Here is a 26,813-nt window from a genome sequence, read left to right as displayed (position 1 = left end):
AAAAAAATATAAATACACATTTGCATAGAAAAAAGTCTGGCAAGTTATTCACCAAAAAGTTTAGAATACTTATTTTATTAATAGGGGGATCGCAGGTGGTTTTCCATTAATTTTTTTTTAACTTATCTGTATTCTCTAATTTTCCTACAATTAATCAGACAATTAACATATATTGCATAATAAAAATGGTTACTGTTTGAACACGGTGAATCTACTCCAAAGTAAAACAGTTCTTTTTTTTTTTTTTTTTTTTTGGTTCGAATTGGACCACATTTTGTATTAGGAAGAAAGAAGTTTCCAGGCAAGTAAATGGGAAAACAGGATTGCAGGGCCCCGGAAGACCCACAACTGCTTTGAAGAACTTGGGCACAGTGGCTGTGGGTGCAAAAATAGATGCCGCTAGTTAAAAATAGGAGTGTTGTTTATATATTAAAGTAGGTCCTCGGGGCTTCTGGAATGGAAAGGGGCAGGGTTCTCTGGTCTCTGAGGTTATGCTTGCTCTAGAGGAGGCAACACTAGGGAAGAAGGAGGCGAGTCACAACGGAGTAGAACCCTTGGGGTTTTGTGTCACCTCAGTGGGCCATCGGCCCCAGGGATGCACTGCCACTACCAGCCGTCCGGGCCTTCTGCCTCCCCTGTCATGTCATTTCTACTGTTCCGTCCTTAGGAGTAAGATTCACTCCACCTGATTACCAGAAGCAGAAACTCTTGGTTTTGGGTAGCCTGTTAGGTAGAGCTGCTATTTTAACAGCTGGAATGATGAGCCCCATCCTTTAACCTGACAGATCGGCTGCAGAAGAGCCCCCACCGCCACTCTTCCCTGATCCTGACCCTGAACCTGACCCGGACCCGGACCCGGAGGGTGCATATCCTCTTTGCTGCGTGGCAGGCAGAGGCACGTGGTCACCCACGTTGCGGGCACCCAAGAATCAGGTCGCGGTGAGGTCAGGCTGCTGTCACAAACCTCCTTTGAGCACAATTCGAGTCTTATTTTATTTTTTGTTTTTCTTTTATTTCTTAAAGTTTATTTATTTTAAGAGAGAGAGCAAGCAAGGGAGGGGCAGAGGGAGAGGGAGAGAGAGAGAATCCCAAGCAGGCTCTGCATTGACAGCACAGAGCCCGACACATTCCCATGAACCATGAGATCATGACCTGAGCCGAAGTCAGGAGTTGGACATTTAACTGACTGAGCCACCCAGGTGCCCCATTTTTTTATTTTATTTTATATTTGAGTGGCTCTTGGCAAAGGCTGCCCTCCCAGAGCCTGGACCAGAATAAGGCAGGAGAGGAGCTGCGAGAGGGAGGCCTTTCTTTTTTATTATTATTATTTTTTTAAAGTTTATTTATTATTGAGAGACAGACACAGAGCATGAGCAGGGGAGGGGCAGAGAGAGGGGGAGACACAGAACCCGAAGCAGGCTCCAGGCTCTGAGCTGTCAGCACAGAGCCTGACGCGAGGCTCGAACTCACAAACTGCGAGATCATGACCTGAGCCGAAGCCGGACGCTCAATCAACTGAGCCACCCAGGAGCCCCAAGGGAGGCCTTTCTTAAACTCTGTGCCCTGGATCCCCCCGGGCCTCACTCCTGTCCACTGTTTCCTCTACTTGGTGTCGAATCAGATTATTGCCATGTCTCCTAACATAAATGTATGATCATAGAAAACATGAAAAAGGCTCCAGTATCCTGGATTGTCACTAAGTGAAAGAAACTGCTCTTCCAAGGAGAGCGAGGTCTCCAAATCCACTCTTTCAACAAGGGTTCCGTGAGCACGGACACAACGTGCCAGGCAGTGAGGAAATACTGTCCCTGCAGCTCAGCAAGGGACAGAGACTTTTCAAAAGCCCATATTACAAGTGCAGCACGTGTGAGGAAGGGGTGCGGGTGGAGCATGGAAAGGCCTCCCTGGGAAAGGACATTTGAGCTGTGACCGAGAGGTGAGGAGGGAGGCCAGGCACATGGCTGTGGGATCACATGTGTGCCAGGCCCGGGCGAGGGACAGAGGGACACCATGTGTGCTCAAGGACTCGAGCGGGAGCCCACTGTGCTGGACACAGAGAACGAAGGGAGCCTGGTGGGGTACGCGGGATCAGAAAATCCGGGGCTTTGGAGGCTGCCTTAAGAAACCTAGGCTTTGCCTGTGGGATAGCGGGAAGACAGTCCACGGTTCTCGGGAGAGTGATAATCTGACTTCCGTGTCTGAATGAGTACTTGGGCTGCACTGAGGGAAACGGATAGAAGAATAGGCCTGGGAGCAGGTTGGCGGGTTGGGAGATCCCAGAGAGAGGACTCTCCCGGTGCTGGCAGGAGGGAGAGAGACTGGACACACTTGAGTAACCCTCCCCTTTCTCCAAATCTAGTCAGGAGTCTGACACAGGTCCCATGTAGTGGGCAACACATTCCTTGAACTAGGACTTGCAGACTTGAATATCTCGAGAGGCCAGGGTGGTGATAGGGTGGCGAGCTTGCATAAAGCAACCGGGAACAGTGGGGACCACGGTGTCCTGAGGAGGACATGCCCTGGTGCAAACTCAACTCCAGACACTTGTTGCTGTTTGCCACGGAGACTCGGTGTTGTCACATCTGATTTTTTTCAAGAGAAGCCAGACCTCTGAATTTTTATGCAAACGTTCCAATCGCTAAGTGACAGCAACTAATTCACATTTTTAAACCTAAAGTGAACCAGGCAGAATATATCTCGAGGACCAAAGGGAAAGGGGGAGAAAATCGATATTAGAACACAGAGTGTGGTGTAAAAAATTTGCCACGAGAGGATCTAAGATCGTCTTTACAGACACAGAGCCAGGGGCTGGGAGAATAGGTATCAGGCCCTCCCTCTCGTTCCTTTGACCCCCTGCAAGAGACCAAAGCCAACTGGAACCCAGAGAACTACAGAGACATAACACAGTCTGGGGCAGAGAGCAGAATGGGGGGGCGGAGAGTGGATCTGGAGAGGCAGGTGGAAGAAGCTAGGCACAGCAGGCTTGCAGGGTAAAGGTGAGGGAGGTGATGTGGGTGAAAAGCAAGAGGCTGTGCTTTCCCTGGAATCTGACTAAGTGTCAGCTAGAAGAATGTAGTGGAGAGGCAATGAGGGAAGGTTCTAGTGGTAGGGATGTATAGGAAAGAAGATCTTGAAGCAGGAAAGGCCCTGATACCTTGGGGTATTGCTCCACACAACTTTTGGTTGGCTTTCTTTACCCATGAAATATTTTTGAGCACTACTCCGGTTTCACTCAGAGGAAAAGCCAGAGTCCTTCCTATGACATAATGACCCCACATGATCTGGTGGCTGCTGTCCCCTGGCCTCATCCCTCTGGCCGTTCCTGGACTACTACAGGAACTACAGTACTACACTCCCTCGTTAGGCTTGCCACCCTCTCTGCATGACCACTTCTCCCCCACATCTGTGGGCAGCAACCTTATTTCTTTCAGATCAGTGATCACCCCCTCAGGAAGGCTGTCTCTGCCAACTTATCTCAAATAAATGTGACCCTCTCTGTGTTTATATATATATATATATATATATATATATATATATATATACACACACACACATATATATGTACATATATATATATACACACATATATACATACACACATATATATGTATATATGTATATATATAATATACGTGTACTAATATACACATTTTAAATGTGTATATATAATCATGGAAATTCAAAAGATATCGTGACAAATAAATATAAATGGAAATTCTTTTTTCCAAGTTTATTTATTTGTTTTGAGAGAGAGAGAGAGAGCATGGGGGAAGGTCAGAGAGAGAGGGAGAGAGAGAATCCCAAGCAGACTCCGAGCTGTCAACACAGAGCCCAGTGTGGAGCCTGAACCCACGAACTGAGAGGCCATGACCTGAGCCAAAATTAAGAGTGAGCCACTGAACTGACTGAGCCACCCAGGTGCCCCTGGAAATTCTAATACTGCCTTCCCTTATCCAGTGATCATCTTGGGCATCCCCTAGGGAATGTGCACCTTACTTTGGAGGCCTCTCGGGGTCAGCAATGACCCCCAATTTGCTAAGACCAATTGTTATTTCTTAGGCTTTATCCCTTCTCCTTGAAACACCTTTATCACTTGGTTTCTATGGCATTTCTCTTCCCTCTTTCTTGTGTTTTTTTTTTTTTTTTCTTATTGAAGCATAGCTGACATACGATGGTATATTAGTTTCTGGTGTACCATATAGTGATTCAAGTTCCGCACATAACGCTCACCTCGGTAAGTACTCCCCACCCATCACCATGCAACGTTATTGCACTATTATTGACTATATTGCCTGTGCTGTGCTTTCCATCTCCGTGACTTATTTATTTTATAACTGGAAGCTTGTGCCTCTTAGTCCCCTTTGTCTATTTCACCCATCCTCCCCCCACCCTCCTTGCCTCCGGTAATCACCAGTTTATTCTCTATATTTAAGAGTCTGTTGGGTTTTTTTTTTTTTTTAGATTCCACATATTAGTGAATGCACATGGTATGTGTCTTTTCTCCTGCCTCTTCTACTTCTGAGCCTCTTTTGCTGTGTCCTTTTCATCTCGGTAGCCTCTGAGTGTTGGCTACCTGGAGGCACAGTCCTTGGACTCCCTCCCTACAACCATTTCCTTGGTGATTCCAGATGCAGAAGCATGTCTGCCTGCATGACCTCTCCACTTAGTTGTCTTCGTTTGGATTCTGCCTGAAGCAGAGGCCGAGGCAGGGATGCAGTGCAAGTAGTTTACGAAGGAGATAACCCCAGGAAATACAGATAGAAGAATGAGGAACCGTGATGGGAAAGAAAAGACGGCCAGTAAATGATGTGTTACTAAGCAAGTTATCGGTCATCCTGCTGAGTTACTGTGCCTCGATATCACAAGAAGAGCTGGCGTATTTATGGATCAACTACTGCCAGTAACTGGTTTTTGGCCACTCCTGGGGGATGTAAATTCCCCTCTCCTTCTGGCCTCCCATGCCTGCGGGAAGAGCAGGCTCCAGAACCCAGAGAAAGTCCAGAGGCAGAGAGATAGCGAGACTGGCATGTGAAGGTTAGGCTTGCATGCACCGAGGTGGTAAGGTGCCTGGAGACGTGGGTGAGGCCCCGACACGTATGCGTAATGGATGTGTAAAAGGACGTACGACACAACATGTTCCGTACTCTGGGTCTCCTCCCCCCACCCCCAGACGTGCTCCTCCTACAGTCTCCCCAGTTTCAGTAAACGGAAACTCTATTCTTACACTTGTCAGGACCAAAACCTGTGAGGATTTGACTCTTCTCTTACACCCCACTTTGAATCTGTCAGCAGATCCCTACTAGATACAGCCAGAATCCAGCCGCTTCTCAGCATTCCACTGCTAACTTCCTGCTCCAAGCCACCACTAATCTCTTGCCTGGATAACTGGCACAGACACCTACCTGATCTCTCCTTTTCTGCCTTTGACCCCTCGCAGTCTATTTTCAACAGAGCAGCCAGGGCGATCCTATTAAAGCATAAGCCAGATCGTGTCACGTCCATGCTTGGCTCCAGTTTCACTCAGAGGAAAAGCCAGAGTCCTTCCTATGACATAATGACCCCACATGATCTGGTCACTGCTGTCCCATGGCCTCATCCCTCTGGCCGTTCCTGGAGTACTACAGTCACACCCCCTCCTTAGGCTTGCTACCCCCTCCACATGACCACTTCTCCCCCACATCTGTGGGCGGTGACCTTCTTTCAGGTCAGGGATCACCCCCTCAGGAAGGCTGTCCCTGCCAACGTATCTAAAATGTGGCCTTCTCTGTTCCCTATCCCCTTTGCTTGATTTCCTTCTTATCACTCACCACTATGTAACATAATGAATATTTTCCTGACTTATTTTTGTCTGTCTCTCCCCAGTAGAACGTAAGCTTCATAGCACATACTGGTGTCTATTTTGTTCCCTGCTGTATTCCCAGTCCCTAGAAGAGCACCTGTTACACAGCAGGTGCTGAACAAATATTTGTGGAATGAAGGCTCTGATCTAACCTCACAAGAACCCAGGGTGAGGAATATCGTCACAGAGTAAACTCAGTTTGGCACTTTGCTTTTTCATTGACTGTTCTGTTCCGTGCACCTTCCACGTTACTGTAGACTCTTCATTAATCCTGATTTTTAATGGCTGTGTAACCTTCTATCCAGTATATATGCTCTCATTTACCTGGCAATTCTTATATCATTGGATCACATAAGGGATTTCTAGTCCTTTGCATGATAAATAACACCCACAATGAGCATTTTTTGGTTACAGTATTTCCAATATTGGACCTATTTAGGATGGATTCACCAAAGCCGCTTTAAACCGTTTTTAAAATAAGAAAACAAGCTTTAATTGCTGTTTTAATGAATGTGTTCAAGAGGAGGTATCATTTCTTTAAAATCCATGAGCCTTCTCTATGAAGCTTTACTCTAGACTGAGTTAGTCCCCAGTCCTGTCCGCCAGGAGGTGACAACAGAGAGGACTTACCAGAGAGTACTGCCATGCCTTGCTCCCTCTAAAATCTCTTCCCTGCCCCCACTGGGTTCTCATGAGGAGTTTTATACCAACTTAAGTTACCAAATATTTGTTGAATGTTTAGTTGAATGTTTACTATTTATAACCCATGTGGGGAAATTCTAAGGATCAAAATGATACAATGACACCAAGGAGCCTGTAACCAGAACACCCAAGATTTTTGCTACCCCCTGGATGTGTTAAGCCCCAAATCTTTATTTCCCGTTCCTACTTTCCCTCAGGCTCCAGGGTGGCCGTTAGACTCCATGACCTTCATGTTCCCCCAAATCAGTGCTTCCAAATCTTCCCTCTCAAATCTGCTTCTTTTTCTATAGTCACTATCCACTTCTGAGTTGCTAAATAAATGGGACCCTGGGCATCACTTTCAATACCTCTTCTCCCTTCCTGCTGTCACCCATGCAACTGACCACAGGGTTTTCCAATATTCTGAAATATTTCTCAAATGCATCTCCCTCTTTCCATCCTTCCTGTCACTTCTTTAGTTGAGATGGACATCATCATTCATCTGGACTATTAGACTAATACTTTTTCTCACTTCCCTGACTCTTGTCATGCCCCAACTTCAATTTGCTTTCCTCACTGAAAGTTGATCATATTAATCACTTTGTATTAATTGCTTGCTTAAAGCTCTTCGGTGGCTCCCCAATACCTAAATGACAAAACCCAAATGCACAGGAAGACTCTCCATGATCTAGTCCCTGCCTGTGTCACCTTCTGCATCCCCCTTGCCGAATTCCTTTTAAATTTCCAAATACTCCCCTCACTAGCTCATACCTCCATGCGCTTCATAAACCTCTAGGCCCACTGCAAGCCTGTCCTGGTCAATGACCCTTTCCTGCTCCCCTTGAGCACAGCTGAACACACCCATTTACCTTACTCTGCGGCCACACCTTCCAGTCATATCCCATCTCCAGTACCTACTGTGAGTTCCTAATAGGCTAACACCACATTGTACTCGGCTCTGTAAGGCCCAGAACAAAATATCGGTACGGGAGTGTTTATTATATTTTTTAAAAGGAAGGTGAGGGGGCATGAATAAACTGATGAATAAGTAAATTGAGAGAAAAGAAGAAAGGGTTCTAGAAACATGAGACTAGAGTAATACACAGGAAGACCAGGGAAGAAGAGGTCAGGAAGGGCAGCAACAGAGAAAGGGACAGGCACCCGTGGCCTCATTTACTTTTGTTTGTGACAACAGATGGAACATAAAATATTCAGAGGCTGAGTGCATCATCTCTTTTGAGAAATTTCTAATCAGCTTAAAAGGGGACTCATAGCTCTGCCCTATCAGCTTGCAAGGCCCAAGGGAATCTAAGCTGTTAGCTATAAAAATAAACTCCAGCCAACAGGGGCCTCCACTGGAGCCTTCCTTCTAGAGATCCAAAACAGCTGGTGCCCTTTGAAAACGACTGTCCTAGGAGCTGCCCCACCCCCCGCCCTCCCCCGGCACTGAAACTCTCTGCTTTCCTGGGAATCTCCTCCATTGTCTTGTCCAGGCTGTCCCCATTGCCTAGAAAGCCTGATGACAATTCCAGGCCAGCTGGCTTTGATGGGGACCATACTTACACAATCACTGTCCACATCGTACAATCTGATGTGGCTGGGCAATGGGACAGCTGTTTGAAATTCCCAGCGAACCTTTCTAAGCCAATTGCTGGTAAATCTCCTTCCTCTCTCAGAGGTAAAGATTTGGAAGGAACGTTACTTCTCTCTTTCCTTTCCAGTCAGCTCAGGGTGGCCAAATGTCCCTCCTCCTTTCCTCAGGCCAGTTCTTCGGGTCCCTGAGACTCCACTTCCCAGGACCTGAACCACCCTCCTCTTTCGTGAGCCTTCCCTGTCGTTGCATCTGGGCGCTCCCCCTGCTCCCCCGCCCAACCTCTCAGCTCCCTTCATGCTCACCTTCCTGCTCCTTCCTGACCACCGGGGGCCCACTGAAGGCAGAACCCAAGAGAGGCGGGGCGCAGAGCCAGGACGAGCCCGTTACAGGATGGGCCTACCAGTGAGGCCCAGGATTTCCTTTTCTGTCGCTCAATTACCTGCCATTACGTTTTCTGTTGTTCAAACTTGCTTGTTGAACTGATTTTTCCACCCCCTGTGCTTTTGGCCTCCGTCCCCCTCTTTTGCACATATGTCCCATAGCCAGAGGGTGACACTGAACCTTTGACAACAAGGCTACTCTGTGGTGGGTCAGCACTGAGGAGAGCATGTCAGTGAGGCCACTGAGGCACCCAACTTGCACAGCAGAAAAATGCCGTGTTCTCTGAAACTCAAGGAACTAGAATTCAGTTAATTTTGTAATACAACAGACGAGAAGCCTTCGGCACTTGAGCAGGAAGTCACCATGTAAATGCCAGTTGTTGCTGTCATGCGTCTTCTTCTGCCCTCCTTACTTAACAGCCTGTCTGCAGACTTAGACGCTTGCTTGCTAAGGGCTTGCGCTGATTTCTGTGCTTAGCTGCTTATCGGCTCTACGGCGGATGTGTCCGTTGTTTTGCTGTGCTCTCTACTCTCCCCTCTCAGAGACACTACTTTGGACCTCAGGCTCTGCTGAGAGAGCCGTGGGACCTGTGGCCCTAGAGGCTGCCGCTGACCCGATGCAGGCGTGCCCTTGAACTCAGTGGCGGCCTGTCATCGGTTGGCGGGTGAGCAGTCACATTCTCTCTCCTCAAAATTTGAGCTGTCATAGAATGAAACTGGTGGTATGGAGATGGGTAATAAAGCTGGGACATCGTGTAGACGTGGAACTGGCAACAACCATTAGTGGCCGTGCGTCTTCCGATAATCACGCAGAGAAAGCCACTCTGCAGAAGGAAGTATAGAGAGGCAAGACTTTCATCAAGGGACGCAGAAATGAGCAACCGCGAGCCCCAGAGAAGGAAGAGATGGAGAGTGTGATATCTTGAGACCCGGCTCTGCTTCCCTGCTGTGGGCCCACAGAATTCCCCTCGTACACACGAGCTAATCTGAGTAGGCTTCTGTTCTACGAACCCAGCTATGTGTGACTCGGCAGGCCTAAAGAACAGAGACTTTTTTGAAAAATCAGACTAATAATAGCATTTGATGAATGGTTAGTGTGGCTCTGTCTAGGCACACGGTAGATATTCAGTGTGTTAGATTTTTAAATTTTACTCATGAAGAAATTGAGGCGCAGGGGTGCCGGGGTGGCTCGGTCAGTTAAGTGTCCCACACGACTTGGGTTCAGGTCATGATCTCACGGTTTGTGAGACTGAGCCCCACATCGGGCTCTGCACTGACAGCGAGAAGCCTGCTTGGGATTCTCTCTCTCCCTCTCTCTCTGCCTCTCCCTGGCTCATGCTCCCTGCCCCCTCAAAATAAATAGGTAAACATTAAAAAAATTGCACAGAATGATAAAGTAACTTGTTCTGGGTCACACAGAAGTAAAAAGAATAATAATCCCACCCAGGTCTCACTGATTCCAAAGCCAGTGTCTTTCCACAATATTCACTTCATGCCCTTCTGCTACTTAATGACACGGCTCTCTCTTAGGCACCGTCTGAACAGGGAGAAGGGCCGGCAGAAAGCAGGCTGCAGGAAGAACCCGTGTCACTTCTGGGACACGCGGGAGGGCTAGATGAGGTCCGTGTTTCCCAAAGTGGAGCCGGTAACACTCATGGGGCGCAAAATGATTTTTGTGCGTGGAAACCGCCTTAAATGGCACTGATGCACAGCATAAAAACACTATTCCTGCTTCAGTTATTCTTGAATTCTCCTAATTAAGGCAAAGAGAAAGTCTCAGATCGGTTTTTGGAATGTTTTACTTTTTTGTTACTTGGCGGTTTTCCTTCAAAACTTTGTGGAAGTTCCTAAGAGACTAAATTTTAAAAGTTCTCACCATACACAAAAAATCCTAACTACGTGAGGTGACAGATGTTTTATTTTTTTTTTAATTTTTTTTTTAACGTTTATTTATTTCTGACACAGAGAGAGACAGAGCATGAACGGGGGAGGGTCAGAGAGAGAGGGAGACACAGAATCCAAAACAGGCTCCAGGCTCTGAGCAGTCAGCACAGAGCCTGACGCGGGGCTCGAACCCACGGACCGCGAGATCATGACCTGAGCCGAAGTCGGCCGCTCAACCGACTGAGCCACCCAGGCACCCCGGTGACAGATGTTTTAAATAACCTTACTGAGGTAATCATTTTTCAATATATACAGACATAATAAAATCACTGTGGTGCATATTTTAAACCTACCCAATGTTATATGCCAATTATGTCTCAATAAAGCTGGGCAAATACATAAATAAAAAATAAATCTTTTAAATTTGTTTGCATCATATCTGTTTTTGCCATTACCTTCTATTCATAGCAAGTGACGTTGGTTTTTCATTATTTAAATAACATTACATTTCCTTCTGAAGTAAGTTTATTTAAGTAAAAAAATCGAGTTGCACCAATGATAGCTACCCTTTATTGAGTGGCTACTATGTGCCATATACTTTGTATATGTTTTTTCTAATTTTCCCAACAATTCTAAGGTAAGAATCATTATCTCTATTTTATGGCTGAGGCAACTAGGGACCAAAGAGTAAGTGCCTAGGAAGGGACTGAACCAGGACCTGAAACAAATTCATCTGATTCTGAATCCCTGTTCTTTCCACTGCCCCACGCTGCTTTCTCACCACTGGAATCTAACACCTGAACTCACACCCAGGAAAAAGCTCCAAGTTGGCCACATCTGGTAGCCTTTGCTCAGCCTTTGCCCCGTGGCCTTTCTGATGCGCTGGACATGCTCTCCTTTCTGAGTTCCTCCCCTGTTTTGCCTTTACCCAACTTCTCTTCTCCCCTTCCTAATCATGTCTTCTCTCCCAGTTTCTGGCCCCTCGTCTCCCTGTGTCCCCTTTGTCTCTCATTCTCGCTCCAGACCACTGAAAAGCAACACATGTCCCAATTAGATTCGAGTTACAGCACTAGACCTACTTTTGTGGATAAAGTCAGCACTGTCACTGTCTGCTGAAGTACTGTCATTTACCCAGGGAAGCAAGGTGAGTAGCCGAGATGTGAGGATGTGAACCCAGATGCTTGGGCTCTGAGCAAGACGGCAGGAGACTTGGAGCTCCAGTGACTTGGGACTATGCATGTGTGCACATGTGTGTATATGTGTTGGGGGGCGGGGGTGACTTTTATATAGGGGCCAAACATAGAGATGGAATTGAAGGTTGGAGCAGAGAAGAAAATAAGAGTCAACTCTAATATGAGAGAAGAGTGACACTGGAGAAAGGGTAGCAGGCTGGGCCTATGGTGAGAAGATGTCAGTACAGTACTCTCAGGAACAGGATAGAGTCCATGGGCTTTAGGAAGTTGGTAAATTTTATCAAGTCACAAATGTTATTTTCCTGCCTTACAACTCCCTTATGATAATCCCTAGGCTTCAGCTAAGTTACACGTGGCATGGGGGAGAGTCCACACTGGGCTGAGCCAACAAAGGGCTGCTGGGCTCTCTGTAGAGTTCTTCCTTGAAGCCAGAGTCGTGGGCACTGCTGATCTGGGGTCCGGAGTGTCTGGATCCAAGGAAACATGGGTCTTTGCTAGACGGCAAGGAGCCAAGCAACAACGAGAACAGAGTAGACTAAAGCAGAGAAGGTCCTGAGATCAAAAGCCTTTCCCCCAGAGATAACAGAAGTAGCAGCCTCAGGTGAGGAGGGGAGACTGAACCCTGCTAGCTACTGGCAGTGGTGACCTGGGAGGCCTCCTGTGCCATTTGCATTGACACACAAACACAAACAGAAGTGATAAATAAGGACTTGGAATATGAGTTGCCTGGGAACCAAGCCCTACCCCACCCCACTTCTCCATGGCCTGACTGGACACAGTCCCCTCAACGTTGAGTGAGCTCATCCACACGATACGGTGGGAGAGGTTTTAGAGTCAAAATCCTCTGAGATTGAACTGCCAAAAACCACATTTGACTTCTTTGGATCTTAGTTTCCATATCTCCAAATGGAAATACAAATCCTGACCTCACACCATTACTGTGGAAACCAACTGAGGTAACAGTGGAAGGCGTGTGGCACAGGGCTTGCGCCCAGCAGGGCCACCGTAATGTCCCTTCACCTACTTCCCTGGCTCTGGCCTCCTAACCCTGTCCCCACACTAGGTCCTGATACCACAGGAGACAATCCAGGAAGGTCAGATCCTACCTTTAGTTAGGGAGTGAATCCCGAGCTTGACTTGGGAAAAGTTCCCACTTCCAATTTCCCCTCGGATTCTGTAGAAGCCAATACGTTTCCCCAGCGTGATCTCTCTCACCACCTTCTCATCTTGGGACATGTCCTGGGTCAGCTTCTCGAAGGGTGTCAGCTGGCGGGGCTGCCCCTCATCCTCCTTGCTGCACTCCGTCTGACAGCCACTTTCCACGCTATCCCGCCGCTCCCACCTGGCATAGTGGGGGGTTACCAGGCCGCCTCCATTCACGTACACTGCAGTCATCGTCCACCCCAGGCTCACATCTCCGTCTCGGCCAAGGGCACCAATCGAAGGCAGGCTCGGGGAGCAGTGCCAAGGGCCCGGGGGATGGGAGATGGGAGTTAGGGCCTGCCAGAGCCCCGTGTCTGTGACAGCTGGCCTGCAGATCTGGGTAGGCTCCTTGATGAGCAGACCCCTTCTTGGTCTGAGGGGGGCAGAGGCACACGGGCCAGCAGAGTCTGCCCAGCCAGGCCAGGAGCCACCCACCTCACTCAAGACATTTCCCACCTTCCCTCACGTGGCACTTCCCAGCTCTCACTGTATAGGCCCGCACATCCAATTACCATAACCACTCTCCGGCTCAGGCTCCAGGAACTTTCTGGCCCACCATGCAGTCTGATGCTCTGTGGAAGGTGGCTGCGTCCCAAGACAAAGCCTCCAGTTTGCTATTTCCTTTGATGGCCGGAGAATATTTCATTGTGGTATATAAGAGCCCCGTGGAGGCCCCCGGGTCCCTGCTGCTGCCGTTCCCTTCTGACCTCCTTCATTTTGCACTTCTCCTGCTGGCCAGCCTCAGGGCCCCCGAGACCCAGTGATCTGGACCCTAGGAGAGTGGAAACTTGCAAATCAGCCTTCTGGTCACACGGGCTGCCAGAGAAGGATTAAATCCCTGCAATGTCACTTTAGCCGGCCTTTATTTAGATGAGGCTTCCTCTAAGCCGTGAGCTGTCTCAAAAGTTTGGCAGGTGCTGATTCACCCTAAGAACAGAGAATAAGAAAATTTATTAGCCTACGCCAATGTACTGTACAGGATTTATAATGAATGTGAAACTGCCTTGTAAGCATTGATCTAAAAAGAAAAAAAAAGCACTGTACAAATTTCAGTTATGACTGTCAGTAGTAAATGCTTGATTATAGATGATTTAGTAAGAAGAAAATGTACACACACACTCCTCAATCTACACTTTAGAAAAGCGCTCACAGCCTGTAAATAGTTTTAGCAAAACTATTTTTCTGTTTCTTGATGTTTAGGAAATATGCATGTTGCCTTAAATTGCTTTAAAGCCAGACTTTTAAAATAATGATATGGCATTAATGATGATAAAGATTTCCTATTAATATCAGTTTTCAAAAATTCTTACATTGATTCAAAGAACAACGTTCTTTACAATTTATCCTATATTGGTTGTTCCCACTCCTTTTTTCTGTGCCATTTGATGACAAAGGCTAATTTTTCTCCAAGCTTATTTTCTGGGTATTTCTAATCAGGTGTTAGCCTCCAGGCCCAACAGCTCATTCTGAAGGTGCAGAAACAGAGGATAATGTTACTGGAAGGTAAAAGTCTATGGCATCCTCAGTGATAAGAAATACTGTCCAGCGTGAATATCTTCATGACTTTTTCTCCTGCATCTTCTAGTAAGAAATAATCACTTTCTGAATCCCTACTGTGCTTTGTGCTTTTTTCCAAAATGTCTTATCGCCATGAAAGTGGGCACTGGGTTTAATTCATCTGTATTCCCTGTTCCCCTCCTCTCTGCCTCAGCATGGAGCACAACGTTTTACATAAAGAAAGTCTTTCCCTATCAAAATAACACTAGCATTCTTCACAGAGCTAGAACAAATAATCCTAAAATTTGTATGGAACAAGAAAAGACCCTGAATAGCCAGAGCAATCTTGAAAAAGAAAACCAAAGCAGGAGGCATAACAATCCCAGACTTCAAGCTATACTACAAAGCTGTAATCATCAAGACGGTATGGTACTGGCACAAGAAGAGACGCTCAGATCAATGGAACAGAATAGAGAACCCAGAAATGGACCCACAAACTCATCTTTGACAAAGCAGGAAAGAACATCCAATGGAATAAAGACAGTCTCTTCAGCAACATTGTTCTGGGAAAACTGGACAGCAACATGCAGAAGAATGAATCTGGACCACTTTCTTACACCATACACAAAAATAAACTCAAAATGGATGAAAGACCTCAATGTAAGACAGGAAGCCATCAAAATCCTTGGGGAGAAAGCAGGCAAAAACCTCTTTGATCTTGGCCGCAGCAACTTCCTACTCAACATGTCTCCAGAGGCAAGGGAAACAAAAGCAAAAATGAACTACTGGGACCTCATCAAAATAAAAAGCTTCCACACAGCAAAGAAAACAATCAGCAAAACTAAAAGGCAACCGACAGAATGGGAGAAAATATTTGCAAATGACATATCAGTTAAAGGGTTAGTATCCAAAGTCTATAAAGAACTTATCAAACTCAACACCCAAAAGATAAATAATCCGGTGAACAAATGGGCAAAAGACATGAATAGACATTTCTCCAAAGAAGACAGCCAGATGGCCAACCGACACATGAAAAAATGCTCAACATCACTCATAATCAGGGAAACACAGATCAAAACCACAATGAGATACCACCTTACACCTGTCAGAATGGCTAACATTAACAACTCGGGCAACAACAGGTGTTGGTGAGGATGCCAGAAAGAGGATCTCTTTTGCACTGCTGGTGGGAATGCAAACTGGTACAGCCACTCTGAAAAGCAGTATGGAGGTTCCTAAAAAAACTAAAAATAGAACTACCCTACGACCCAGCAATTGTACTACTAGGTATTTATCCAAGGGATACAGGTGTGCTGTTTTGAAGGGACACATGCACCCCCATGTTTATAGCAGCACTATCAACAATAGCCAAAGTATGGAAGGAGCCCAAATGTCTATCGATGGATGTAATGGATAAAGAAAATGTGGTATAGGGGTGCCTGGGTGGCCCAGTCGGTTGAGCGTCTGACTGCGGCTCAGGTCATGATCTTGTGGTCCGTGAGTTGGAGCCCTGCATCGGGCTCTGTGCTGACAGCTGAGCCTGGAGCCTGCTTTGGGTTCTGTGTCTTCCTCTCTCTCTGCCCCTCCCTCACTCATGCTCTGTCTCTCTCTGTCTCAGAAATAAATAAACATTAAAAAAAATTAAAAAAAAAAGAAAATGTGGTATATATATATACAATGGAGTATTACTCGGCAATCAAAAAGAATGAAATCTTGCCATTTGCAACTACGTGGATGGAACCGGAGGATATTTATGCTGAGTGAAATTAGTCAGAGAAAGACAAATATCATATGACTTCACTCATATGAGGACTTTAAGAGACAAAACAGATACACTTAAGGGAAGGGAAACAAAAATAATATAAACAGGGAGGGGGACAAAACACAAGAGACTCATAAATATGGAGAACAAACTGAGGGTTGTGGGAGGGTTTGTGGGAGGGGGGATGGGCTAAATGGGTAAGGGGCATTAAGGAATCTACCCCTGAAATCATTGTTGCACTATATGCTAACTAGTTTGGATGTAAATTTTAAAAAATTAAATAAAAAAAAACTAAAAAAAACAAAGTCTTTGCTCAATGTGTGTTGAACATGATTTTTGAACTTGAGCATTCTGAACCAAAAGCCTGAGTGAACATAAGAGATTGTCTTGGGAATGTGAATTTCCAATTCTGTTTGATAATATCACATTATTACAATTAAGTACAGAGTTGCTTACATTATTACTGTCGTTAAGTATGGGGTTGCCAAATAAGATAAAGACAGGAAAAGAGTAAAGTGCCACCCAGCTCTGTTCCTCTTTTTGCACAGGGAGAGAGGAAGCTGGAAAAAGGATAAGGGATAGAGGTTTAAAAGGGGCCAGGTATTAGGAACCACACACATCTCTAGATTAGGGTCTGATTACAATGTTTTTAAAATGTTAAGATAAGAGATCCTTAATTAGGTTTAAGAAAATCTAGCCACTGGTTCTTTTTTTTTTTTTCAGAGAGAGAGAGAGAGAGAGAGAGAATGAGAGCACAAGCAGGGGAGAGGGGCAGAGGGTGAAAGAGAAAGAATCCAAAACAGATTCCACACTCAGCATGGAACCCAACATAGTGCTCAATCCCATGACCCTGAAATCACGACCTGAGTTGAAATCACCAGCCAGACACTTAACCGACTGAGCCACCCAGGTGCCCCTAGTCACTGGTTCTTAATCTTTCTGGGATCACACTCTCCTTTGAGATTCTCATGGAATCTATGATCCTATCCCCAGAAATAAACAGCACGCACTTATAATTTGCATCCAATTTTAAGGGGTTAACAGACCCTCTGAAATCCATGCTCAGACTAAGAGTCTCTATGCAGATGGAGTGGATCTCCCCCGATCCCTGGCAGAAAGTTACCACACAGATGACAAGTGGAGTAACATGAATTATAATTCTGAAATTATAACTCTAGCTTTACCTACATAAAGAGAGTAGGGATTTTAGACAAGAAGCAGTGCTTGATCACCTCCTGTTCCAGCAAACTCTATGAAGAACTTGGCTTGGTGTCCTTCCTGGGCCTTTCATGCAACTCCAGAGCACCTCACCGCTCTGCAGTCTCTGCTGCTGACCTACTAGATACGCACCTGGAGGGAAAGGACCTGCACCTTATTCTATTTCCCAGAGCTCAGCACATTGCCTGGCACGTATCTGATAAATCTGGACGAAGAGGGAATGCATTAATTTACCAATTTATCAACCATTACATTTGGATATGATTTAGTAGAGGTAAAGATTTTTATTTATAAAATAATAACGCTATCCCAAGATTTACTTGAATTATTTCAGAAAGCTTATTTCAGTCCATACTTCTGAGGCCAGAGCTAACCTCTCTCAGCTGTTAGGATTCTGGGCCCAACCTAGTGTAGGTGAGAGTTTAGTGGGAATTCCGACATCCCACGGAGAATTACCATAGGGCTGCTTAGAAATGCAAAATCTTCCTCCTCCTTGCCCCTTCCAGAGGATCTGCTCTCCTCAGGCACCCACGCCACACCCAGGCCTCCTGGAACCTACTCTCTGACTCCCCAAGCTCGGCCATCTCTGCTGGTTCTCCCGACTCCTGATTTGGGCTCCGTATCTTGAACCCCATTCAGGCCTGGGATTTACAATTGGCTTTTAGGCTTGCTACCCTGATTAGCTTCAGGTGCCCCCAGGAATTGCTCCTCTTTCTCTTCCTAATTCGAGAAAAGAAGGTCAGACTCAGTTGTCAGGTGTCAGGCGTTATCTTGCATAACACACACCCTACCTGCAAATTAAATTTCTTGCGCAATGACCTTAAGACCAATTGTCTTTCCACAATGGCTAGGGAGACAGTCTTCTGTTTATATCAGATAAAGAAATTTTGCAATTTTAAAAATGTTGCCATGGGTTTGTATTGAGGATGAATTGCAACCTGTTGAAACAAGTTGCAAGCTGACTGGAAAAAACTGAACCCCTAACTCATCCTACTCCAAAATAAATTCCAAACAGACCACCTGAGTAAATGTAAAAAAATGAAACCATAAAAGACTAGAAAAAAAGTTTTTTTATGATCTCAGAGAAGGTCAGAAAAGAAAACATTAAATTTGACTACATCAAATGCTTACTTTCTGTTTGCCAAAAGGTAACATAAACCAATAAGGCAAGTTAAATGATAAACTGGTAGGAAAAGCTTTCCAGCAAGTATGACAGACAAAGGCCTAATTTTTAGATAAAGAATTTTTACAAATTGATTAGAAAAATGCCAATATCCCCAAAGAAAATGATAAAGAACATGAGCAGACACTGCATAGAAAATACAAATGGCTCTAAAATATAGAAGATGCTCAACCTCACTTACAACCGAGAAATACACATGAAACTACACGGAAATTAGATTTTTTTACAAAGAAATTTGGAAACTACAAAAACATTTTTGGTAATGTCCCGGCAAGATAGGGTTTGGGGACACAGGGACTCTCATCCATTACATTCATTACTACTGTGAGTCCACGTGCCTGGAGGGAGATTGGGCTCTAGCTCTGAAAGCACACGTGCACATACCCTTCACTTCGGGGAGTCCCCTTCTGGAGTTTATCTTATGCACGCTGCACAAAAATATGCCTATTTCTAATATGAGGATTGAGAGACTGATACTCACTACCGGGTTGTTTTGCAGCAAAAGCTGGAAATTTTTTACGTGGCCATCAATAGGGAACAGGTTAAATCAATGATAATACATATATAATGGATTGCTAGGCACTTGTGAAAAAGAATGTGTTGCAATCTGCAAAACGTCCTGTTAAGAAGACAGAAAAGTGTATGTAAATGGGATAGCAAGAATGTAAGAGGGGCGCCTGGGTGGCTCAGGCGGTTAAGTGTCTGGCTTTGGCTCAGGTCATGATCTCACAGCTCGTGGGTTCAAGCCTCACGTCAGGCTCTGTGCTGACAGCTCGGAGCCCGGAGCCTGCTTCAGGTTCTGTGTCTTCCCCTCTGTCTCTGCCCCTCACCTGCTCGTGCTCTGTCTCTCCCTGTCTCTCAAAAATAAATAAACATTAAACAAATTTAAAAAAACAAAAAGAATGTAAGAGAGAGGAGACAATATCTAAGGAACTGGCAGGAAGTACTGCATCTGGGGAAAAGAACTGGATGGACAGCTGGAGGGAGAGAAAGGTGTACTTTTCACTATTTACTCTTTTATATGATTTACATTTTTTCCATGTGCATGTATTTACACTTAAAAAAGGAAACAGTTTAAAAAATGTGATGTGTTGCCATCTTACACAATAGGTTTGCTTTCTTTTGGTTATGCAGGGAAATCATTATACCTAATTCTCTTCATATCTAATGGATTGCTTTTAAAATCAAAACATAATTAGGGATTCTGGTTAAATATAGGAAATTTTACCCTTCCATGTATTTCTATTTCCTTCCAAACACCCACAATAGGAATAGGAGGGAAAAGGGTATAAACTCACAAGGACAAAGAGAGTAAGAGAGAGGAGAGCAGCCAATGTGAGATGTCAACGTGTTTTTGCGGGGTAGGAAAGCAAACTGAGGAGCGGTGAGTAATTTGGCAAAGACAGTGACAAAACCCGCAACCTCCATCTCGTTGGCATGCCAGTGAGATTTGAGATTCACCTTCCTGAATGCTCAGAAGATTTCAGACCAGGATAGACCAAGTGCCTCCATGTTTGGGAGCATGAAGCAGACAAAAACATGATGGGGATTGTTTGCAATGTGGTGCAATTAGAGCCCCAGCCCTTTCCCTTTTCAGAGCCAGATTGTTACTTTCTCCTCCTACCCCCAGCCCAGCTCAGGAATGCAAGGCCCAGGCAGGACAGAGGGTTCAGTCAGACTCTGCTTTGTGGGATACACCGGCCCCTTCTTCTCTCTGCACCCCTGCACTCTGAGCTCCCAAAATGGAGGGAAACAAGCATATAATCTTCCAGGCACGGGATTCCTCTCCCCCCCCTCCCTTGTTGTTTGTTTGTTTGTTTGCTGATTAAGTAAACTCTACCCCCAACGTGGGGCTCAAATTGACAACTCTGAGATCAAGAGTCACTGTACTACTGACTGAGCCAGCCAGGTGCCCTGGATTCCTCTTTTGGATAAACCAAACAGCTCAAGAGAAAAGACCTCCTGAAACCAATATATGCAAATTCTTCAACACAAAAGCCGCCTGACCACCTGCCATGCAGTCCCCCAGGTGCCAGGTTCCCTGGCAGGCAGGGAGCTTCCAGTCAGATTTTAGGGCCTTCTGCTTACAATGCATGTCCAGCCAAGAAGGACCAGGCACCTGAGGAAAGGCTCCGAAATGAAAGACAAAAACCATACCCAGCTAAAATGACACCAAAAGGAGCTGGAAGGGAACAGCAATGCAGGAAGCAGGAGACCAAAGATAAGACATTGCATCCATAAAACCAGGACGAAATGCTAAAACAGACAAACAAACACAAGCCCTCAGAGAACAAGAAAACTCTTTTGGAAAGGGAAATTAAATATTTCAATTGAAGATGTGTAAAAAAAAAAAAAATCTAGAAGAGATGAACAATAGAGAAAAAAGAAAATTTGGCAATCCATTTAGAAAGTCCAACATCTGGGGCGCCTGGGTGGCTCAGTCGGTTGAGTGACCGACTTCGGCTCAGGTCATGATCTCACAGCTCGTGATTTCAAGCCCCACGTTGGGCTCTGTGCTGACAGCTCGGAGCCTGGAGCCTGCTTCGGATTCTGTGTCTCTCTCTCTCTCTCTGCCCCTAACCCACTCGCATCCTGTCTCTGTCTCTCTCAAAAATAAATAAATATTAAAAAAAAAATTTTAAGTCCAACATCTAATTATTAGAGTTCCCAGAGTCACACTATCGTGTCCCCAGTAAAGTAAGACATATGACTCCTGTTGTACTCGAATTGCCAACAAATTTCAAAAATAGTAATGAATGAGGGAAAGTTCCAGATTCCCAGATATTCCAATACAATAAAAAAGTAGAAGAAAAAAATCTAACGGAAAGATAAATCCCACTTGGATATGTGTATAAAGAATACTCGTTTTTATTTTGCAGAAAGTTTTTTTTTTCCCTAAAGACTTTTCTTAGATGTTTGGAAGTAGAAATCCTGACTGCAGGTCGTGGGCTTGCTACAAATAGCTTGCATTTACATTACTTTCTAGTAGTGGCCCAAAATGTCAAGTTACATCATGCCAAAAATATGCAAATGATGGAAATGATGACATATCTAGTTGTGGATGAAATCTTCCTTTTCTCAGATGCATTTGCTAAGGGTTTTCCCTTTTGCCCATTTGATTTCGACCAATGTTTATGAAAGCTTAGAAACCCAATCAGCCAAAAACATGAAGTCACATCACTGTAGCTCAAAGCTTCCGGAGGAGGCAGATCGGTCCTTAATTATTAGCTTACTGCTGTTGCATAGCAATGCATTAAGATTAAAGAAAACTGAACTTACTTAGTAATTCATGCTCTTGACTTGCAACCCACTGCGAAGAGTAAATCAAAGAAAACCATCTGGCCTTTGTTCTCTTTGTCTGAGTTTAAATTACAAAACTAGGCAAGGCTTTCTGAGGACCTTTTCCCCTGGCTGGCAAGGGCAGGCACTGGTTTGCTTAGAAGAAAAGCTGGGTTTTCTGTGCGGCAACTGGCTACACTGATAGCCGAATCCCATGTAATCCTTCTCAGGCATGGTGCATTTCTGGGAGAACTTTTAGCAAATAGTTTGCTTCATTTATTATTATTCTTTTTAATGTTTATTTATTTTTGATAGAGCACGAGCAGTGAGGGGCAAGAGAAAGGGAGATACAGAATCTGAAGCAGGCTCCAGGCTCTGAGCTGTCAGCACAGAGCCAGATGTGTGGCTCGAACCCAGGAACCGTGAGACCACGAACTGAGCCGAAGTCAGAGGCTCAACTGACTGAACCACTCAGGCGCCCCAAATAGGCTTCATTTAAAAAATATATTTTACAACTTAAAAATCATCTGCACTGTCTTAGCTTTTGCTCTTAGCTCTTTATTTCTCAACACACATGTCAAGATCTCCATGGGGAGCAGTTGGGAAATTTTGAAGCAAATGGAAAATCAGTATGAACTGGGTGTGCCCTACTGATGAATAGCAGAGCTGTTCTTAATACTCCCCCTTGCCCTGCTTGACATCCCAGGCTACTTTGCCAGCCACTCAGCCCAGGTCTCCTCCATTCCACGGACACCCACCGTCCATGGCCAATCCACCCAGTCTGACGAGCTTATGACATCAGCTCTTCTCCCACAGAATTCTACCACATGTGAGGTTCCCTCAGCCATCAAGGTCAACCTCAGCCACCAAGGTCACAGACTCAAACACCTAGAGGGCCATGCAGGTGTTCTATGGGGCTTAGTGCAAGGCCCATGCCTTCCACAGTGCCCAACTCGGCATGACAAGGAAGTCCATACTCAGTTTAAGCCAGAGAGGCCATGCTAGAATGCAGGCTTACTTTTGCTTGGCCTTTTGTTAAAAGCAGCTGGAAATCAAGAAATCTTTGGTGAACTCTCTCAATTTTTAAATGGTAGATTAAGTGTGTGAGTTTGTGTGTGTGTGTGTGTGTGTGTGTGTGTGTATTAAATATTTTTAAAATACTGTGTGGCCAAGTGAAACTGAACTATCAGGCCAGATTTGGCATTCAGGTTGCCAATTTGCAGTCTGCTCTAGGTTTTCTAGGGACATCACCAGAAGAAAAGGGGAGGGTCATCCAGAGGTCCACAGTCAAGGTCACCTGGGAGTGGCACAGATATCTGCATTAGTACCTTACAGTCTTGTAATATTTAACACACACACACACACACACACACACACACACACACACACAGTGTTTTATTTATTTATTTGTTTAATGCAGTGTCCTCGAAGTTTACTTAGCCATGTAATTCGTTCTCCCAGAATATCTTTTTGTCATGGGCATTTTTCTTATAATTCTGACCTCAGAGTTAGACAAAGCTATAAAATGCTCAACTGTCGGTTAAAATATCTGTAGGAATTTGGGTCCCAAGAAGATTAGTAAAACTGTTCAGTATAGAACGAAACAGAAAACAAATTTGTTGAGTTTAATCCACATCGCAGACTGGCTTGGGAAATGCCTGTCTCTGTGACATCTAGAATGACATAGTAGTTCCTCAGTGATCGAGTATATTTTAACTCTGGGAAGATTTATCATTAAAAACAGAAATGTTTAAGAGACTCAAATCCCATAGTATTAATACTTTCGTTTTGATGATGTATAAAACTGGCATTTTATGTACTTGTGAAGAAAATTTAGCAGAATAAAGTAAAAACAGTTTTGTGATGCTAATTTTCAATGAAGAATTGAATAATTGGTTTAGATTTGTGGTTTTGAGTTGGAATTTTATTGTTTATAAATAGCATTGGACTGTATTTAAGAAAACATAAGGTTTACCCTGTTTAGATGTTTAAGTCATCTATACTAAAAAAATTATTAGTATTTTGGAAGTTTTTTGTTAATCATATAAAATGCTTTATTTAAAAGGAAATGAAATAAATTATAAATGCAGTTTAAAGTGTTTAAAAGGTTTAGGGGCGCCTGGGTGGCTCAGTCAGTTGAGCGACCGACTTCAGCTCAGGTCATGATCTCACAGCTTGTGAGTTCGAGCCCCACAATCAGGCTTTGTGCTGACAGCTCAGAGCCTGGAGCCTGCTTTGGATTCTGTGTCTCCCTCTCTCTCTGCCCCTAACCCACTCGCATTCTGTCTCTGTCTCTCTCAAAAATAAATAAACATTATAAAAATTTTTTTTACAAAAAGGTTTAAAGTTTTAAGTGGGCTCAAACATAAATCTTTAAAAATAATTGTTAGATGAGAAGTTGGGCCACTTTCTTAGACCTTGCACAGAAATAAACTCAAAATGGACTAAAGGCCTAAATGTGAGACCGGAAACCATAAAACTCCTAGAAGAAAATATAAGGAGTAATTTCTTTGACATTGGCCTTAGCGACATTTTTCTAAATATGACTCCTGAGGCAAGGGAAACAAAAGCAGAAATAAACTGTTGGGACTACACCAAAAGAAAAAGCTTTTGCACAGCAAAGGAAACCACCAACAAAACAAAAAGTCAACCTACTGAATGGGAGAAAGTACTCACAAATGATATAAATGATAAGGGTTTAAGATCCAAAATATATAAAGAACTTATACAATTCAACACCAATAAAAACATGAATAATCTCATTAAAAATGGGCAGAGAATCGGGGCTCCTGGGTGGCTCAGTCGGTTGAGCGACCAACTTCGGCTCAGGTCATGATCTCACGGTTTGTGAGCTCGAGCCCTGCATCAGGCTCTGTGCTGTGCATCACAGCTCAGAGCCTGGAGCCTGCTGCGGATTCTGTGTCTCCCCCTCTCTCTCTCTGCCCCTCGCTGCTCATGCTCTGTCTGTCTCTGTCTCAGAAATAAATACACATTAAAAAAATTTTTAAAAAATGGGCAGAGGACCTAAACAGACATTTTTCCAAAGAAGACATACAGCTGGAAAGCAGACATATGAAAAGATGCCCAACATTGTTAATCATCAGGGAAATGCAAATGAAAACCACAATGAGGTATCACCTTACACCTGTCAGAATGGCTACAATCAAAAGGACAAAAATAGTAAGTGTTGGCGAGGATGTGGAGAAACAGGAACTCTCACGCACTATGGGTAGGAGTGTACATTGGTGCAGCCACTGTGGAAAACAGTATGGAGTTCCTCCAAAAACAGAAATACCATATGACCCAGTGATTCTACTATTGGGTATTTACGTAAGGAGAACAAAAACATCGATTCAAAAAGATATATGCGCCCCCAATGTTTATTGCAGCATTATTCATGTTAGCCAAGATTGGAAGCGATCCGAGTGTCCATTGATAGATGAATGGAAAAAGAAGATGTGGTACATATATACAAGCAATAAGCCATAAAAATTACTAAGCCATAAAAAAGAATGAGATCTTACCATTTGCAACAACATGGATGGACCTAGAGTGTAGAATGTGAAGTGAAATCAGTCTGACAGAGAAAGACAGATACCTTATAATTTCACTTACATAGGGAAGCTAACAAAACAAAACAAGTAGACAAGCAAAAAGCAGAAACAGATCCATAAATACAGAGAACAAATGGATGGTTGCCAGGCCGAGGTGGTGAGAGGGATGGGCAAAATGGGTGAAAGGCAGTGGGAGATACGGTGTCCAGTTATAGAATAAATACGTCACAGGGATAAAAGGTACAGCATAGGGGATATAGCCAATAGTGTTGTAAAAATGTGTGGTGACAGGTGGTAGCGACACCTGTGGTGAACATAACATAAAGTATAGACTTGTTGAATCCCTATGTGCTACACCTGAAACTAACGTAACATTGTGTGTCAGCTATAAGTCAACTTAAAAAAATCAAAGTTCTGGGAAAAAGCGTTGTTAGGTGAAATGATACGCCTGGAATCTCCTTCAAAATGATCAGGAGTGAAGGGAATAATGGAAACTTAAATGAAACAAGATGGGTCATGAATTGAACACTTTCAAAGCTGCATGACGAGCACCCAGAGACTTACCACATGCTTTGCACCGTTTTTGCATCTGTTTAAACTTTTCTATAATGCGCTTCAGAAAAAGATTGCTACAATCCACTAGATCAAAAATACATTCGTAGTTTTAAAATGTTAGGTATTTTACAACAGGTGACAGTGCCAAACGGATGGATGGATGCGTAACACGACAGTCCTACGATGTGGGTCCTACAATGTGGGGGGTTGTCATTCTCTTCATACATTGAAGCAAAAACAAAAAACAAAACGAAGCCCTAGGAAAGTTAAAAAAGCTAATTGTGCAAACAGACACATCACAAGGCGCTCACCATCGCCCATCAGGGAGCCACAAACCACAAGTACAATGAGATGTCACCTCACATCTGTCAGGATGGCTAAAATCAAAAGCACAAGAAACAACGAATGTTGGCGAGGACGTGGGGAAAAAGGAACCCTTGTGCACTGTTGGTGGGAATGTAGAGCGGGGCAGCCAGTGTAGAAAACAGTATGGAGGTTCCTCAGAGAGTTAAAAATAGAATTACCCTACAATCCAGGAATCACACTACTGGGCATTTACCCCCAAAACACAAAAACACTAATTCAAAGGGATACACGCACCTGTATGTTTATTGCAGCATTATTTACAACAGCCAAATTACGGCAGCAGCCCAAGTGTCCATCAATAGATGAATGGATAAGGAAGAAGATATGGTATATAAATACAATGGAATATTACTCAGCCATAAAAAGAATGAACTCTTGCCATTCTCAATGAAATGGATAGAGTTAGAGAGTATAATGGTAAGTGAAATAAGTCAGAGAAAGACAAATGCCATATAATTTCACTCATATGTAGAATTTAAGAAATAAAACAAAGGGGAAAAAAAGAGAGGAAAAAAACCCCAAGAAATAGATTGTTATCTATAGAGAACAAACTCATGGTAACCAGGGGGAGGAGTGGGGGGGATGAGGGAAATAGGGAAAGGATTAAAGAGTACACTTATTGTGA

At 44.3% G+C, this 26,813-nt stretch overlaps 1 protein-coding gene across 4 annotated transcripts in view; it reads right to left on the bottom strand.

Annotated features, from left to right (window-relative positions):
* The window catches only part of NIM1K (NIM1 serine/threonine protein kinase), a 65,918-nt gene that overhangs the window by 4,280 nt on the left and 34,825 nt on the right, over positions 1–26,813 (bottom strand). For all 4 annotated transcript variants that reach the window (XM_058719022.1, XM_058719012.1, XM_058719029.1 and 1 more), the window contains one exon: positions 12,678–13,701. In XM_058719022.1, coding sequence (XP_058575005.1) covers positions 12,678–12,966 — 289 coding nt within the window. In that variant the 5' untranslated portion in view covers positions 12,967–13,701. The remainder of the gene's footprint in view (positions 1–12,677; positions 13,702–26,813) is intronic.

This window comes from Neofelis nebulosa, chromosome 1 (assembly GCF_028018385.1).
Source record: "Neofelis nebulosa isolate mNeoNeb1 chromosome 1, mNeoNeb1.pri, whole genome shotgun sequence".
Lineage (NCBI taxonomy): Eukaryota > Metazoa > Chordata > Mammalia > Carnivora > Felidae > Neofelis > Neofelis nebulosa.
Note: the sequence above shows the minus strand (reverse complement) of the source record. Positions and strands in the feature narration are given on the sequence as shown.